The sequence below is a fragment of the Melospiza georgiana genome, chromosome 3 (genome assembly GCF_028018845.1).
Source record: "Melospiza georgiana isolate bMelGeo1 chromosome 3, bMelGeo1.pri, whole genome shotgun sequence".
NCBI classification, from domain to species: domain Eukaryota; kingdom Metazoa; phylum Chordata; class Aves; order Passeriformes; family Passerellidae; genus Melospiza; species Melospiza georgiana.
In genome coordinates this window covers 109799535-109818962 of record NC_080432.1, presented here as the reverse complement: position 1 = coordinate 109818962, position 19428 = coordinate 109799535, and the positions used below count along the sequence as shown (strand labels likewise).

Genomic DNA, 19428 nt, shown 5'->3' with positions numbered 1-19428 from the left:
GATCTTAAAATATCACATGCAAAAATGTTTTTTACTTAGTTTCTTTTAAGGGTACTTACTTAGGCACATTTTAAATGTGTATTGTTACTGTACAACAGCACTGTACAAATCAATTTTAAAAAAGAGTAATTCTCCACTATGATTGTCGTCATATCACCACTGTAATTATATTTTTCCAAACAGCAAATGGCCAGTGGAACCAGTGGGGCCACTGGAGCGGCTGCTCCAAATCCTGTGACGGTGGCTGGGAGCGGCGGATAAGGATCTGCCAAGGCGCTGCTGTGACGGGGCAGCAGTGTGAAGGAACTGGAGAGGAAGTTAGACGCTGCAGTGAACAGAGGTGTCCTGGTGAGATGAAAACACGATTGCTGTTATTATTTCCACTGCAACAGGGCTTATTTTTATGGGCATCCTTAGGAAAGATGAGATCAATGTCTGTGGAGTAATAGCCATAAGTAGCTGTAGCTGGCCTTGCTTTAGACAAGTCGCTGCTGGTTTTCTCATTAGATTTCTGTTTATGCAGCTAAGTGGAAATGAGCCCTATTAGACGTATGAGCAATGCATCAAGTTTTGAGCAAAGCAAAGTGCCATAGTAAAAATAGTTATAAAAAAATACTTGATTGCCAAGGAATGTCTACTATATTTGGAGCAGGAGCAATTTGCTATTGAAAATCTCTTTGAACGCCCTGTATCTGAGAATACCAGGGCTGTTTTTATAATCTGGAATTCCTTTTATCCAGTATACAAGTGACATCTCTTAAACTTTTGGGGTAAGATCTAGTGCAGTAAAAATAAGACATAAAGTGAGCCTTACCATAGTGTAGAGAGTGAATGAATGGATATGTGAGCCACATTTTATAAAATAGGGAAAGTAATTGAAAGACACATCTTTCTATTATTAAGCATTAATATAATGCTTGAATATCACTTTTTTAATATAACGCTTTGTATCACTCTTTACTTTGCCCTCCCAACAGATTTAAGTCTTTCCCACTAAAAGCCAATAAAAGTGTATTTTTTAGCTTCTTCAAAAATGATGAATAAAGAAGAATATCTGGTGAATCAGATAGTATTTATCATAAACACACATTGTTCTAAAGTAAGAGAATGTATGGTTGGATAGGTGAAAGATAAAAAATAAGTAGTTAGTCAGGAGGGTAGGATGTTTTAGCCATCCACTTGGGAAATTATGCAATCTGAACTGCAAGCCAGGAAGCAGCAAAAAATCAATCTAGCAATCTGACTTCTGGACATTTTTGCTGGCTGTGTTCTCTGGTGGTCAGAGAAGGACTTAAATGGCAGGGATGCTTTGGGTCAGGAAATGAGATGTGAATTTTATGTTATCAAGCCCCTATTTTTCATGGGGGCATATTGATCCCTTGACAGACATCAAGGAACAGTTTTCAAGGTACTTGCAGGAACAATTAGTCTCATTGCATTTGAAGAACAACAAAAAGACTATTTGTAGTTAGAAAGTTATAATACTATACTGTAGAAGTTAACTGAATTTAACTTGCTTTTTAAATGATTTCTTTAATTTTAATAAAAATTTCATCATTTGAAAAACAGTACAAAATAGCATTTGTATTGGATTCCTAAGCAAACTAATTTCCATGGGTAATGCAGCCTTCCTCTATAAAGCACAACACTAATAGAAGATTAATATGAATCTTCTCAATAAGCAGTCAGATGAACTAGATGCTGCTTATAAAACCATTCTTGAAATAATTTGCATTTGTGTATTTAAAAGTAAAGCCATACTGCTGCAGTCCAATTTTCAAAGGTTGCCACCTGCTGTTAATAAAATATTTTACAGATGTATTTACAAGTCAAATGCACACAGAGCTTTATTTGCCATTTGGTGAAGTTATTTATTTACTTGATTAATTTCAGATTAGATTTAGTGTGCTTATAGAAACTCTAACCTGAAGCACCTTTTAACAAGCTATGCTTGTGCAGACTATTAGACATGAATTACAGATTTATTTGCCTCTAGACTGACATTTGCTGAAGTCTCAGATTTAAATGTAGAGATAATTTAACAAAATTTTATAAAATTATATACAAATTACATTCTATAAACAAGTAAAATTGGAAAGTACTACACAGAGTTGTTCAAAGTATAAGAAAATTTCATTATTTGTATGCATTTCTTCCTAGCCCTGAAATAGCTCAGAAAAGCTATTTTTGTCTCACTAGTTTCTTGTTCTATGTAAGCCACTAAACAGTGTGAGAAAACTATAATGTTGATCCTTTTTCTTGTATTAGCATTGCTTTGAATAAAACAAGATCCTCAGGTGTGTAGAACCATGGAATATTTTTGTTAAGGGTATGAAGCTGCACTTGCTTGTATCACCCAGAGGTCTGTTGACTTACAAAAAGTTAAATTAGAGCTGCTTTAAATTGTGCAAGCAAAAGGCTAATAAAGCCTTTTTCTGTTATAGTGACTGATGTTAATAAGATACTTTGCAAACAGAGTGCTTACTTGATAACTGAAAATCATGGCTGGACAGTGTGTAGTTTGTGTTCTGCATTATCTGAGTATTATATGAAAATTTTTCATAGTTTCTCAGTGCTTCCCTTCAAGTGGCTGGGGCATGAACTGAATTACTTTCAGCAGCATTAAGAGAGGCAGACTCAGAAGTGCTGTCTGTGAGCTGGGGGTGTGAAGTGACGCAGAGTCCCCAGGCAGGTGCAGAGGGGAGCTGCTTTATTGCAAATACCTGGCCTTTTTAAGCAATTAGCCAGTTATCAGCTACACAGATTAAAATCACAGCAAATGTAATTCAACCAACCTCCATACACCACGATGTGAACACACCATGGTTACATAACTTGTTTTTTCCACCTCTAAATCAGCTGAGTCACTTTCCCATCATCCTTTTCTGCTTAGCCAAAGTAGCAGGCCTAAGCCATGATTTTACAAGGCCTTCACTTTGTAAAGTTTTACCCAAATGCAACAACTGTCTGAAAACTGGTTTCTCAAAAAGCTTGGTTTCTGAACAAATTTTTTGCATCTTTCTTTGTGATTTGTTTATATATACAGCGATAAATTTTAAAACTGTTGTTTTTTCCTTCCATTGTGTAATAATCTAGGAATTAAAAACAAAGATCTGAAGACATTTTGGGTTCAGTTATTGCTGCTTTGTTGCATCCCAAATGTCTTAAGTTAAACCTCACTCCTAGTAGGTCAGCACTACTCTGCACTCAAAACATTTTTCTGTGAAGGATAACTTCAGAAAATTGGAAGCAAATCGGAGAAAGTAAAAAATGCTTTTGTATTTGGTAAACAGCTAGTCACTCAGGAGTCACAGCAGAAAACTTACACGAGATGAATGAACACTATATCTGTCCCATTAGAATAATGGAGACAGCTAGATAACAAAAGAAAATGCATCTGATAAGGAGTTGCATGGCAAGATGATCAGAAACTTGTAGAAGATTGTATAAGATAAATAAGGCAATTTCCACCAAATGTGTCAGTAAAAATGAAGAGATGGGACTACCAAAACCAAAGTGCAGCACTATACAGGGTAGAAGATTCCTGTAAATTTATTTTTATAAAAATAGGACTATGTTCCTATGACGGCCAGAAGAATATATCATATTTCAACAATACAGTATTGGTTTCCAGAAATACCTAATTTCCCAATATTTAAATGTATATTACCTCTATAATTGTTTCCAATATTAATGTTTTACCTAGCTTTTACTCAAAAAAGCTTCTCAGCATTTATACTACTGAAAATATAAGCATATTTTCAGTAGTATAAAGCCTGATATGGGGGTACTTTAGACCAAAGTATAACTGAAAACAGTGCTAGACTATCTTGTTAGCTAACAGAAAGGCAAGAGTGCACAACAACCAAAGATTGAGTGATCATTTCCCACCAATGATGGAAGTTTTTTTCGCAGCATTATTAAATAGATAAGACAGAATAGGAGAAGGGAGAAGATTCAAGTAATTCAAATGATACTCAGCTGAATAATAAAATAAAAGCTTTGGGAAGTTTTTTTTGTCTCCGATTACAGCACTATTCTATAAGACATCCAAAAGCTTTTTTCCTGTTGCCTTTGTTTATGATAATTTTGCCTGGGGCATTGAATTAGGATTCAAGAGAGGAGCTGCAGTTCTACCATCATTCGAGCTGCTGTGTGCTGTAGGCTCACTTGTCTCACCCTTTTGTTACCCTCTGCCATATTTGTGATCTGCCTGTGTAGATGGTAGACTCTGTGAGACCACATGTGTCTCTTGCTTTGTGTGCTGTACTGAGCTTCCACAGATCCCAGTTGGGTTGATTGCCTCTGGGAGATGCACGTCTTCTCTCCAGTAATGTCAGAAGAAGACTGTGCTTCTACACCACTGACTTTGTTGAATATTTGTGCTTAGGTGGGATGAATTCAGGTCTATCTTTACAGGGGTGTAGCGTGGTACATTTGAGTGCATGCTCTGTGTGGGAAGATGCTGGTGATTCACATCAAGAGTGAAAGAGGACTGCCTTTTATTTCCCAATGATAGCAAATTTTACTCAGTATTTGCTATTTGCTTCTAAATTCTGGTAGTTTTGTATGACTTTGTACAGCAAACTCATATTTACCTGTGGGTGTGTTATGAATTAATTGTGCCATAGTTACAGAAATACTTGAACTGGTTCTGAGGATCAACAAGACTTTTTAAGTCAGATATAGTGTGCCTGTAATGCCTCCATGAGCGACATGGGTTGCAGCCTCACAGATGCTTTAATGTGGGCAAATGCCTGATGAGTAAGCTCTGCCAGATAGGTTTGAGCTTTGGGAAGAAGGAGTTTGTTTTTATCTGCAGCATTCCTTGATCCTTGGCCAAGAGTCAGCCAGAGACCAGGAAAAGGGCTTTGCCTGGGCTAAGCAAAACTTCTTCCAAGTTCCATCTGCTTCCATACCTCTTTCCTGATGACTCAAGGGCTTGGGAGTGCCTTTTACTTCTGTACACAACACACAAGTGCACCGCTTATCTCCAGCCCTAGGTTGAAGTTTCAATATAATCTTGAGTTCTGAAAACTTTAATTCAAAAGCACACTAGTACCCTTCCAAATAGATGGGAAATCTCTGATACTACCTGAGGCTTGCTAATGTGAAAGAGAAAATATGGTGCATATAGATGTATTTATATATTTTTTTTAAAAGCAAAAAATCGCACATGTAACATTCAGTATGTGGAGAGAAGAGTTTTAGTTCTGAGAATCAGCACCTAAAGTGCTGATTAGTGAACACAATACATTTGAAATGGCCACAGCTGCATAACAAATATAGTTCTCACTGGCAAATTTATGTAATTTATAATATAACCTCCGTATTATGTTAATTTATGCTCCTCAAAACAGAACATTTCTTTTGTTTATAAGGTCATAATAGAATGATAATTGCTTTTGCTTATGTCACCAGATGGCTTATGTTTATCAAAATCTGTTTTTTCCCAGTGTATCACTGTCCTGATGCATTCACTCTGTGGGCATATCTGAAGCAGGGCTAGTATTCTAGATTATGGATTTCACTGACTTTCTTTGGGTTTTGCCATTAATGGATCTCTTGCATTTTGTGCAGCACCAACTGTCTTGATTTACGATTCAGGAATGCTGATGGTGAGGCAAATTTAGCAAGCAATTTTTCTGCCCAACTGTGATTCATATTAGTATTACTGAGCCATCTGCTAGGTATTCTTTGTCCTCTGCAAAGAGAGGGTACAGCTTTGTGCAAAAGTCTACTCAGTTCCCTTGCTCACACTTCCGTCAGCAGAAGTGCAAAACAGGGAAGATGGACGATTTTATGGGGTAGATAATGGGATGGGCAAAATCTGTAGTCTGTTCCTGCCTCTGCGAGAGATTTCCCATGCAACCATGAGTGAATCATTGAATTGCTTTCTACCTTATCACACCATCTGCTAGAATGAATTTCCTTTCTCTTTTCTTTTTTCTTGTTTTGTAACCACTTTGCTGTACTACAGCAGGGTTACTTTTTTTTTTTTTTTCTGGAAATACATTTAATAATAAACAATTCCTGATTTTTCCACTGAACTTGGAGTGAATTAGATTTCATTAATTACAATGTCAGTGATGTGAGTTGTGAGATGACTACAGCCAGATGTTTTCTGTGCTAATCTAATTTACTCAAAAATCATAAACTGGAATATACACTTACATATAAAGAGCAAGAGGAATCTGCTGTTGTGACCATGTGAAAATAAAACATGAAGCATTTGCTGAAGTTTATTTTTCCCCATGCAGTTCTGTTAGTACAAAATTGTGACAATATTTTTCCCTTTAAATGGTATTGCAATAACCAGTAAAAGGTTATTTTGCTTTATAGACATTCAGTCCCACATTATTGACTATACTTTCTTAATTACCAGCTTGTACTGAAACACATTTCAAAGAAATAGCCTGATTTTATAATATCCTTCAGAATACACAATTCTCATTTAGCACCTTCAGCACATTTAATGCTTCAACTGTCTTTTCAGAACTATTTCTTTCACATAAAGATTCAGTTTTAGAAAAATATTTACAAATTTTAGTTTAAGATTAGCATTATAACTTATCATAGTCTAAGTCTCATCATCTTCTGTTGGCTTCTTAGTGCTATTGATCAAAATAGAGCAACAGGAAAGAGTCAAACCTGTTAACATTGTAAGTATAACCTAAAAAGTGCTTGCTTGCTGGGGAGAATAAAGCCATGGGTTATATGAAGTAAAAACTGTCACAAAAACAGATACGTGAAATTTCAGGCTTCTCATTTTTTTACTTCAAACTTAAAATTAACCCAAGTTATGTGAACATAAACATCTCAGTAAAAAAGTAGGATGAAATGGAACACTTATTTTGCTGATATAAAATATGTTAATGTTTCTATTTAAATTCTCATTTGCAAATGACAGCGCCTTATGAAATATGTCCTGAAGACTATTTGATGTCAATGGTGTGGAAAAGGACCCCAGCTGGGGACATGGCATTCAATCGCTGTCCTCTCAATGCCACAGGTACAGTACTACTTTGAAATTTTATGGTGATGAAAAGGGGAGAAATACTTTGCTTTGTGTCTTAGATAAATTATTACTGGACTCATATAAATATGCATATATATGAATATATCTGTATAAACAACACACATTGACTTATGCATGTCCATGAAGACATACACATGTACATATGACGTCTCTTACAGCTTCCATATATGCATGGGTCTGTGATGTGTGTACTTTTATTTGTATATATACATATGTATACATGTACATGTGAACATTATAGCCACAAAGAAAAAGCTGACAAGAAATCAGTTTGACTGGATGTATCAGGCAAAGTGATGAAAACGAGGGAGAACATAAAAATCTTTTTAATTAAGGAAACACTGCTGAAAAGCAATCAAGTAAACACTGAAATGTGTTTCAGGATCTTATACTACTCTCTATATACCGATGATCATTGCATGAAATTGTTTCTGTGTGTGCCTTTAAAATAGCATGGAATATAGATTAAATAAGGTTTATTCCTTCCAGTTGCTCTCTCTTATATAAATATTTTCTGTCTCTTTTGTGTCTTACAGGCACCACTAGCAGACGCTGCTCTCTCAGTGTTCATGGAGTGGCCTTTTGGGAACATCCAAGCTTTGCTAGATGCATATCAAACGAGTACAGACACTTGCAGCATTCAGTAGGTGCAAAGTCAGCTTTAGTACTTGCTCTGTTTATTCATTACTTATCACTGGCGTAAAAAAGAAACTTACTTTTTTGCTCTCAGGTTTCTCTTAAGCAATACCAAGAGGAAAACAGATCTGAAAAAGAATAATTTATGTTAATGGATATTATTTTAATCTTGTATAATGCTGGTGTTTGTGAAATAAGCCTTGTCCTACTGTAGAAGTGGAAAAATGAAACAGATTCCCTTCTTTCATGTCTGCTGCATGAAATTTTTATAGGGGTCAGAGGCAAGACATATTTTAGTTTATTAGAAAATGAGATGTGAATAAATGAGATTTACTGGAAGAGCAACTTGCTGAGAATTCTGTAATACTGTGTATTCTTTAATTGCACAGTAGGAAGCCAGGAATGTTTCTTTTTGCTCTCAAATTTAGAACTTCACATTTGAATGTAACAATAGGAAATGATTATAGGGTAAATCTATCGCAGTGTCTTGGAAAAGGTAAAGTAACTCTAGATGAAGAAATACTATGTGAGTTTTTTTCAAAAAGCCTAAAAAAAAGTTTCTTTGCAAAGCATAGGCATTATACAATTATGCACTGCCTAAACATGTTTGTTTGGATAGATGTAATACATAATGTACATTGCTTTATAAATGTATTATCATCATTTATGTTAGGTATATTAGGTACCCTCTATGTCCCTAGCTGAGGCGTTCAGCCAGGTTAATACTATAGTGGGAAATGAGCCTTTGGACATTCTCATGGACAATGGGTTTCCCTGCATGATGTATTCTACTGACATTCTTATTACTCTGCATCCTTTTCCAAAGGCCACTGCTCCTTTTATCATTCAGCAGCAGCACACTAATACAGCTCTGTGCCTCATAACTTCCCAACTTCTCAACCAAGTGCAACACCTCTGTAAGATGTTTAAAATTCTTTGGTGGCTTGAAAAGCAGTAGCCTGACTGCCGGTTCTCAAATCTGGATTGCTACTTAGAGGAGATTTTGATTAATTCCTTTGAGTTTCATTTCTGTTTTGTTAGACCCAATTTATTTGAGGCCTGGGATTCAGTTTCAGAGTAGGCCAAAGCAAGAATTATTTTTAAGATAGGACAGAATAGATTGTCAAAGGAATTTTCCCCACTACACAGAAGCTTCTATTTTACACAACTGCCTGCATGTTCATTTCTCCCTTTAGTGTTCACGCTCAAAAACCACGTTAAGTTGGCTGTAGCATTTTTGCATTTAATAATTTCGATATTTTATTCTGTTGCAACAATTTCATTTGTTAGGTCTATGCTAGTTTGCAGCTCAAACTATGCTAAATGCTGTTTCATGCTATTCAGTGGTTTGACTTACCTGGCTTTGGTAGGCACTGGTAATTTTCCAAGAACCGCAAGTCTGACTTGTTGGACAAAAGACATTTCTAACCTAGAGCAGATTTCTCTTTTTTTCTATATTTCCTTTTTTGAAATATTAATATAAATATATTACGCTGTGAAATATTCTTTCCGCCAAAGAACATTTAAAAATTGGTAATGCTTTTTTAAAATTGCAGAAACACCTAAACATATCTTTTTCCTGCACAAATTTAAGTCTGGGTCATGTGCATACAAATTAAAGTGGACTTCTTTTACACTTGAGAGCTGTTCACAAGGAAAATTGGTCTGTCTTACATCTTTCTGCTTCTCCAAGTGAACAACGCAGCATATTTAAAGAATCAGAGAAAATAGAGGTAAAGACCTATAAGGTCATTGCCCAGCAAATGTAGGCTTGTCCCCCCACGATACATATGTCAGTTCCATAAATCCCTGAAAATAGAGCTTTATAAGGAAGCTGCTGACAGACGGTGTTGCTATAATAAATATGTGTGCTTATGAAAGCATGTATGAGTTGTCTCAGTGTGCTTAACTTACCGATAAAGTTATTTTACCAATGCAGACCAGGAATAGAGTGGGGTATCACTCAGTTCTCTGAATATTACCATGAAATCTGATCTGAATATCTATCATTTATTGTCTGAAATATATAAAAGAGAATCAGATGCACAGTCTTCAAAAAAATGATGTTCCTGAAGTTGATATAAAGCAGTTTTATATTTGTATATATTTCAATATTATAAATATATAATACATTAAAGCATAGAAGACAAACAAGTCCCTGTCTTTATGCCCTCCAATCAAGCTGCTTATGATCTAGAACCAGAAATCACATAGTAGAATTCACATGATTCTGTACCTAAGAAAATATTATCTATAGAAAAGTGTTCAGTATGATGGGAGCCAGAGAAGATTTCCTTGGCCATAGACCCTGCAAACCTGGCTACACAGGTGCTGAACTGGAAGCTTATAGTTGTACTAGTAAATAAACTTAAGCTTAAAAGCCATCCTTGTAGTCATCTGCCCAGTTTAACTGTGTTTGTGTTAGCATGCTCCCTGACCATTTCAGACCACACCAGTGAGCACTCTCCCAAAGAATGCCTGCCACCCTTTGCAGGATAGCATGGCAGAGAGGCCATTGTCAGCTGGCAATAAAAACATGATTTTCTGGGACAGAGGAGGGATAGAAAGTTTAAAGTGAGAAAACCACAATTCTTTGCTATATATAGTGTAGAATTTTACCACATAACCACAGGTAATTGACTCCTGAAGACTGTTCCCTTACTGTATATAACTACTGTAGATTCACTGCCTCACGCACAAAGCTTCTTGTATTTTTACAGTTTTCTCTATTACTCACCCGGAATTGACATGGGACAAATTTCAACCCTTAGAGAAACTGAAACCCAGTTAGTGCTGTGTGGTCTTCAGCTTGACTCAAGACTTGTACTGAGACCAACATGGTAGCTCTGTAAATCATGCCAGAATGGCACCATGTTTTAATCTTAAAATCCATTTGAAAGTCTGTTTGTAAAGATGGAGAATCATTAAAGCTAAAAATACACCCATAATATTAAAGATAATATACTTTGCTCGTAATCCCCAGCGCCATGAATAACAAGACTTTTTCCAGTCACTTACAGAATGTGTCAGGCAGAATTACTGCCTCTACTGCATGCCCTGGCACTTCAGATGTAGGTTATGGCACCTCAGAGGAAAACGGGGTTGAGTAACATTGTCTGGACTCGTGGACCACTTTTGGATACATATATCAATATTATGCTTAATATTCTATTGCAACAGTTTCAGAATAATTCCCAGTCTTAAATTAATATATGTCCTCAATATATTTTTGAGATGAGTCTGTACTACATCTGCATTTCTTGTGGAGAACTGAGACCACTTTTAAGCAGGAAATTTATCTCAAGTCTTCTAATTATTGCCTTGCCACTCTTCCTTCTTAGTGTTCCTACATGTCCATGGGACAACTCAGGAAATTCCTGGCATAGTAAAAATATAGCAAACACAAAGCCTCCAAAGAGACTATGTACTTGAACATGATGAAATAGTAGAAGGGTATGGTTTGACTTGTGGAGATCAACACTCAGTTTATGTCTTTCAAGGGCACCGTGTCCTACACGATAGGAGTTTGAGGTAGAGCAGTTTAAGAGAATTATGAATGTCAGCTGTGTTACAAATGTACAGCCTGTACTTCTGTTAGTTTATTTTACCTTGTGCACTGTGGTACGGGTTCCTTTTAAAGCTAGGGACGATAATTAGATTTCTTTGAATAACAGAACCAATTAGTCATGAACAATTTATCCTACATTTGGTACAAATCAATCATCAAATGAATTCAACAAATACTGTTTGACCAGCTTTTACAGCTGCTTGACTAATAAGAAAATTTATTCACTGAACATATTAAGGGACAAAAATGCCCAAATCCATGAAATAAACCTTTAGAAAATTATTTGCTTAACTGTAATAATAATATGTAAAGAACCTAGTTGGGATTATTCTCTCTAAAGCACTATAAGTGGAAAATTCAGAGCGGTAAATAGGTAGACTGCCTCCTGGACCAAGCAATAACTTGATGAGCAGAAAAAGAAACATCACAGATCATATACCAATTTTTTTTCTGGTTTTCTTGCATTGTCCTGATGTGTTTGCAGTGTCTGCAGCTTTGCATTAGTAAAACGTTCTTAGTCAAGCACATTGTCTTGAGTCTGTTACCAATCATTGTAGCTGAGAAGAATGTTTTGCCCAATTATGTGCATGTTTTTAAATGCATGCTTGAGAAAGAGAGGATTATGTCAAGAAGTCCAACTGTATTTTTTATTGTGGATGTAAATGAAGTAAAGTCATAAGGTTTAAGAAACTCTAGTGGCAGAGGATATCCTTTCTTCACTTCCTTCTGGAAAGTTCTTAATCACATACTGATCACCAGCATTTTGTTAATAGTGAAGAATTTCCTTCTTTCTTAAATTCCAGATTAAATTATCAGAATTTGGAGGATTTTTCCTTTCTGTAGGACAGACATAATTTGGGTTTTCAGACCATTTTACCAAATCAATTCCTTCTATAGCAGAATGTTATGGACTGTTATGTTCTGTTAATAGCAGAAGTTATGGACCTTGCTGAAGCCTATTTTCTCTTTCTACCCTTGGCCTATAGTTTCATTTTCTGAAAACTGAACTACTTCAATCTAGCATATTTTAATCTCTTTAAAGTGTATCTGTTGCTGGCTTAATGGACTGTTATATGTAGAAAGGCAAATTAGATGATGATCTAATGACCCAAACTTAGTCTGTATAATATTACGAAGTATGTTCCTCATTGCTCATTATCTTCTTTTGATCTGGAAGCAGAAAATTATGTGCCTAATTATTTCACATAGAATTGTGTACTTTACCCAATACTTGGCTAGTCTTGACTGATGTCTTCTGAGGTATGGTTTGAGGTTCTTTTTACTTTATTTGGATAAATAGGGTAAAATCCTTCCTGAGACTTAGAAATTTTGTTTTTACTGTGGTTATGAATGGCTGCATGACCAATAATAGAATCAGTGATTAGGACCCCACAGGCCTACTTCAGATGGTACCCAAGAGAAAAAAATTACCTAAATGCCTCAAATAAGAGTACTTTTTGCTTTCATGCGCTCTAGAAGCCTACCAAATTTGGTATGGTGCAAGCAGTAATACTAAGAAGCAAGACCTCAGAAGTAGGAATAGTCTACATTATCGTTCTTTCAAGAGGCATAAATAAAGAATTCATGTATTCTTAATACAGTGTGTGGGTAATAGCCACCCAAATTAGAGAACAGCATAGCAAAATAAACAAAACTATACTAAACTAAACTAAATAAACAAGAATCCACTCAATTCATACCCAACTGTCCAAAATCTAAAAACAGGAAAGAAAATACTTGAAGGAGGACTAATGAAAAAAATTAAAATGAGATTAAAATAGTTAGGTGTAGAAGAGAAATGAGATTTCACATTTTATGAGCTTTCTAGGAATTGAATATTTAAGCTTTTCTGACCATTTTTAATAAAAACCATTAATACATAAAATCTTACCATGGAGCTTTAGAAATTGATTTTGTGAAAATTGAGGAAATACTTGAATACACAGGTTATTTCTTTTTTCTCCTCTGTTATGCACTCAAACTAAGTAACAGGATTTATTGGATTACAAAAAACAAAACAAAACAAAAAGATAATGTTGTAAGGCATTGGCTTAAAAAAGTATTAGTAATGTATTATTCTCTTACCACACACTGAAATAGTCCTTTTGCCTAAAGTGATTTTTCCTCTACATGTCTTTTGCATGGTCTAGTTTGGAAGAGATTTGAACTGCACTCATAAATAATGATGAAGACTAGACCTGTTATCAAGAAACTTTGCTCCTGAAAGACATCTCCAACAGTATCAGAAAATCTCTACTAATACAGACCCTTTTATAAAGCTGTGTTGCACAGTTTTCATGCCTAGATCATGAAATTCTGTATTTAGTTTCTGTGATAAAAATAAGGTAGTACTTTAATAGAATCATAGGATGGTTTGGGTTGAAAAGGATCTTAAAAAACATCTAGTTCCATTCCCCCTGCCATAGGCAAGGCACATTTCAGAAGATCAGGTCCTTCAGAGCTCCATCCAACCTGGCCTTGAACACCTCCAGGGACAAGGAATCCACACCTTCTCCAGGCAACTTGTTCCAGTGCCTCACCACATTCACAGTAAAGAATTTCTCCCTAATATCTAATCTAAATCTACCCTTTGAAATGTTTGAAGCTGTTCCTACTTGTCCTGTCACTACACGTTCTTGTAAAAAGGTACTGGAAGACTACTATAAGATCTTTCTAGAGCCTTCTCTCCAGCTGAATAATCCCAGCTCTCTCAGCCATTCCTCATAGGACTGGTTCTCCACCTCTCTGATCATCTCTGTAGCCCTTCTCTGGACCAACTCCAACAGGTCTATGCCCTTCTTATGTTGGGGGGCCCAGAACACAGTGCCACTTTTGGTGATATAACACCTAATATAACATGCATTCGTGCAAAATGGGCTGCTTTTTATCAGAAAGTCAAAAAAGTAAAATATCTCTTAACTCTTGGGAGTTAGGAAGTAAAAATCTACATATGAATTACCACATTGATGTCAAAATATTAGCACTTACAAAGGAGCATGGGAAGTTGTGCAGGTGAATCTTTACATACCAAACTAATAATATAGCCATAAAAATGCATTTCTGCTGCTTCTGCTCATACTATAATTTTGTTTCAACTTTTTCCACAGCAGTGTTATTCACAATTTTGCAAGTGCTTGGCTAAAATATAATTTGATAAAAAGAGCTTTGAGGTGAATGATGATTTGCTCAGCTGCAGCTCATTAGAGATGATTTTGTTTTTCCAAATTGTATTACAAGGGCAGCGTACCAGCCTGTCCATGTACTTTTCACTGAAATGACTGCTGTACTCTGAGGAATGAAAGGCTTCCTACTAAAAAATTTACAGCTCTTTTTTTTTTTTTTTGCTAGTTTAGTGCTTCATTTCTTTTTATATAGCCATGGAGCAAAGCAGCCAGGCTTAGTTTTATAGATTTGAATGCAGATGCCTCAAAAACAACATTTTTCTTCTTCCTCAGTCTATACTCATATTGGTATATGCCAGCTATTCCTCTTCACCTTCACAGATTTTCATAGGCAGAGGTGTCAGTATATGATCTGCTTTCCTTTCCGTGATTCCCTTGTAAGGTCAGAATTTGCAGCTGTTTTGTCATTTCTGTTATCTTGTCTGCAGGATGACAAACTTTTATCTCATCAGAGAGCAACTGATAAGAGATTGTGCAGGCAACACTTTTCTCCTGCCTCACTAACATTTTCCCGTTTTACACAGAAGAAGATTAAAACTTAAGGGAAAAAAAGCTAGTCACTGTTAACTTGATGGTGAGGGCACTCTACAGCTGCCTGGAAGGAGGTCTCTTCTCCCAGGCAACAGGAGTGACAGGATAAGAGGAAATGACCACAAGTTGCACCAGGGAAACTTCAGACTAGATATTAGGAAAAGTTCTTCCTGGGAAAGATTGGCAACCTCCGAACCCTGGAGGTATTAAAAATACATATACATGTTGCACTTGGTGACATGGTTTAGTACTGAAATAACAGTTGGACTCAATGATATCAAAGGTCCTTTCCAACCTAAATAATTCTAAATAATAAATAACTCTATGGTTCTGTGATGTTGTCAACATATACACGCACCTCAGTCTTACAGACACTGTACAGTAGGAGAAAACATTTGTCTACTTTTCTGCACAAGCGCATCATAACTTAATTCAACCTCAGGAGTTCCTTTTCATCCTTTCTGCTTTTGAATATCTGTTTTTTAATAGCCAACCAATAGCCAACCATTTGTTAAATTAAAAGAAAAGTCCCCACTATCATTTCAGGGTCCATAATATTTTTTTCCATATCTGGAACATACACATTTACCAAAGATTAATAAGTGTGTTAAATGAAGTGTGCTCCTGTGTTTGCTGCTGCTGCTGCATCTTCTGCAGTAGTGAGCAACTGAGTGTTCCCTGATCACATTGATAATTTCAACCAACCAACCAACACTGCAACCACAGATGAACTTCACTAAGGTATGGCCAGAGGTAAAACAATAGAAAGCCATTTAAGAGCTTGGTAAAGAAAGATTTCATCTAAATTTCCCTTTAAGTCTACCAGAACTGCTGGAACCTCCACTCCAATTGAATGTGGCACTGACTGTGAAATGACTGCAAGAGTTTGGCTTGGCAGCAGGAGACAAAGAAATGGTCACAGCATCTTACACCTGCAATTATTCCCTTGCTTTTTGTTCACTACTTCATTTGCTGCATTTTCCCAATATGGTTTATTTAAGTACATGAGGGTGAAAGGATTTTTCTCTTGCCCATTACTTTATGCAGCATGCCCATGCAGAGATTAGGACTCCCAAGTAATGATAATTTCTTTGAAAAAACTTTTTGGTTATTCTTGCAAATAAAAGTGAGTGTCATGGAAATGACTGTATGGAAGCAAAATGATATAAGTACAAAAATTGGTTAGAATCAAATAAGCATTTCAGTTTAAGCATTTATCAGAGCTTTATGGTTTAGGGACATATAGTTACAAGGATGACCATGTAGCATAAAAAATGAAAGACAGCTCATTTGTAGTACATCCCTTTGTGACCTGTAGCTTCAGCCATTCAGTCACTATGGAGAACCAGGAGACTTTACCCCAAGCAATGTTATGTCTGTCATAAAATGAAAACAACCCTCTCAGAGTCGTCATTCTCTTTTTCCTCTCCACTCTTGCTCTTGTCAGGTTGCATTATACATAGATAACACAAATCTTGAAGACATGCCCTCTGGTTAAAAACAGAAACAACAGTAACAACAACAAGATCTCTCACACAACATGCCAACGTGAGCAGGATTTAATCACAGATAATTGGAACATTTAAGAGCAGTGCTTAATAAAATAATAATACAAGCCTTGGTCAACAAACATAAAAATCAGTATAAGAAAAAAAGTGATCTGTTCAATTATTATTCAGTCCTAATCCTGAGACTCATTCGTTATTCTACTGAGAGCAGTCTAATTTATACAAAATATCCATTAAAATGTTTTGTTGGATCCATGCACAAATCAAAATACTGAAAATGTGTAATTACTTTCTCTCTCTTACCTATTTAGTGGTTATAGCTCAAGGATTAGAATTGACAATATTGATGATGATGAATATTAGGATGATGATGTTGATTAAAAAAAGGAATTATGTAATGGGCTAAAGTGGTAAAAAATCTTTTGAACAGCATAGTAGGAGTCTTCTTGTAAAAGAGAGCAGAGGAAAAAAGGTACAGAAAGGGTGAAGCATTTCTCTGAGCTGTTCACATTTTTCTGAAAACATTTTTGACCTCCACACATACTAGACTTTTTTTTTCAAAGATTCTTCTATAAACCTGATCACATACAGAAGAGCTCATGCAATTTCATCTGTGCAGATATTCAATTTGCCTGAGATTAATTTTTAGACAGCAAAGGATTCTGTGTAAATAATCCACCTTCTTTTCTCTAAAACCAAATCCCTATTTTAGGGAACATTTTGCTTAAAAATGTTTGGAAGTATATGACAGTGGCATGACTGTTTCAATATAATGAAGTGATCCTAGGTTTTTTTTCCATCTATATACATGTTAAGTAAGTTCCCTAAAGCATTAGGTTGGTTTCAGCTGAGTGCACAGAGGCACAGATTGATGCACAGTTTCTGGAAAAACTTGGTTCAGAATATTGCACACCATGAGTGTATGAATGCAGGAAGGCTGAAGTTCAGTTTCAGGGCACCCCTTAAACTTTGACTTTTCTGGTTAGGATAAATTATAGGAGGCTTTAGTTTTAGAACATTTGCAGGGATGTTCTACAGAGTTAAAGAACTGAAAGGAAATTCATGAGACCATCCAGCCCAAGCTTCTGTCCTATCAGAATCAGCTATACTTGTGTTATTCCAGCTTTTTTTCCTTGGCTTTTATCAAGGCCTCCAGTATGGAAGTCTGCATAGTGTGTTCAGGTAAACTGTACATCATTTCCTTTGCAGTTGTAAAGTTTTCCTTAATTTATATCCTTAATCTTCCTCGACATAATGTACACAAAGTACTTTTTCCCTTTACTGCTGCACACAAAGGGAATATATGATTGCCTTCTTCTTTGCAGAAAATGTTTATTTAATAGTGTGTTATTGTGACTGAAATTGAGACTGCTAACTAATTTCACTGATGAAAAAGTGGAAAATTATTTTGTATTGCTTGAGGCACTTCCTTCATAAAATACTGAATATATAGAAAACATCTCTTGCATGACATTTGGTTATAAATATTTGAATGCATACCTGAAGATGCATAGCTCTATCTTTAGACTTACTCTGTTTCTTTTAAAAGATGGATGAAATTGTATTCTCAAACACTGAAACAGCCTGAAAATAGACAAACAGACTGTAAATAATTTATTATATTGAGGGAAAATAAAGTTCTGTGCCAAAGCAGTTAAAGGACTGTCTATTGACTAATGAAGATTTTGTAAATATGAACAACTTTCTTACAATGACATCACATTACAGGTGTGGTGTGAATATTCTTACAATTTCTATATCTAAAGAGCAGTATATTTTACAAAATATTAGTCTTGAGTTCTGAAGTTCAAAAGCAAAGTGGTTTGCAGATTATGAGCAATTTCAGGATATATTTTTATTTCAAATGATCGTTTCTCACTTCTTTTTAGGGCTTACTAATTTGGGTTCTTATAGTTCCCCCTACCTTAAAATGTGTTAATGACATCATTAGTAATACCTGGCCATGAATCCAACATCATCTTAAAAAATTATGAAAAATGGTTGATGGTGTAGTTACTCTTCAAATTAATAATTCTTTTCAGTCTTTTATACATTTCTTGAGGGTTCATTGTTTTCTGTCCTTTTAAACTACATCTAGCTGTTAATTCTGCAGTAATTACTATGCAGTAATAAATTGTACTCTAATGCCAACAGCCTAGGAGATCTGACTTTGTAGAGAGGCATTTCTATTATATCATACTTTCTGATAAATCGGGGCAAAAAGGCAGCTGGACCCTGAGTCAAAGTCCAGTTAAACATTTCAGTAATTTTTCAAGTATGCAGCCACACAGTGCAGGCTGATAGTGGCTGGGCTGACAACTGAAGTGTCAGCTTAACAGCTGCTTCATTTCACTATCTCTCAGCTCATAAACTTTATTTTTAATGAGCCTGCCTGTAGGACCACTAAAAAATGACCTTCACACAGGGCCTGGAGTGGTGACCAAAATAGATTTCTTGGGCAGTGCATAATATCACAGTGACCATAGCACAGAAAATAAACAGTATGGTGAGAAAGATGTTGTACTAACTACTGATGAGAATATTCTGTATTTTCATACAGAAAGATTATTGTGATAGCTGTGCAATATTTCACTGCCTTTGACTTACCCTAATCTGAACATCTTCAGTGGCTTTAATGGTATTGTGTCAGTTTACATCAACTGATTGAATGGCCTGTGATTTTAAAGTTGTGTTTAGGAGTTGTAAGCTGTCTTACAACAAGAAAATACATTGCATAACAAACAGATAATAAGGAGGCTGTTAATTTTTCCCTGCACATTGCTTGCTGGTCTTAGAAAAAAACTCTCTTAACTCTTAATTTTCACCACTTTTCTTAGCTAAACACATTACAACATTCTGTTTTGCTGTGCTGTTTGTAAGGGTATGCTGCTAGTGTAAGTTGAAGCAGTGTGGGTCTGCAGACGTAGCTAGGGATTGGGGAAAAGGACTTCCATGTTGGAGTAT

The 19428-nt window shown here is 35.8% G+C and overlaps 1 protein-coding gene across 11 annotated transcripts in view; it reads left to right on the top strand.

The window, feature by feature from the left end:
• The window catches only part of ADGRB3 (adhesion G protein-coupled receptor B3), a 447992-nt gene that overhangs the window by 197175 nt on the left and 231389 nt on the right, over window positions 1–19428 (top strand). For all 11 annotated transcript variants that reach the window (XM_058019377.1, XM_058019384.1, XM_058019383.1 and 8 more), the window contains 3 exons: window positions 184–348; window positions 6911–7012; window positions 7576–7682. In XM_058019377.1, the coding sequence (XP_057875360.1) occupies window positions 184–348; window positions 6911–7012; window positions 7576–7682 (374 nt within the window). The remainder of the gene's footprint in view (window positions 1–183; window positions 349–6910; window positions 7013–7575; window positions 7683–19428) is intronic.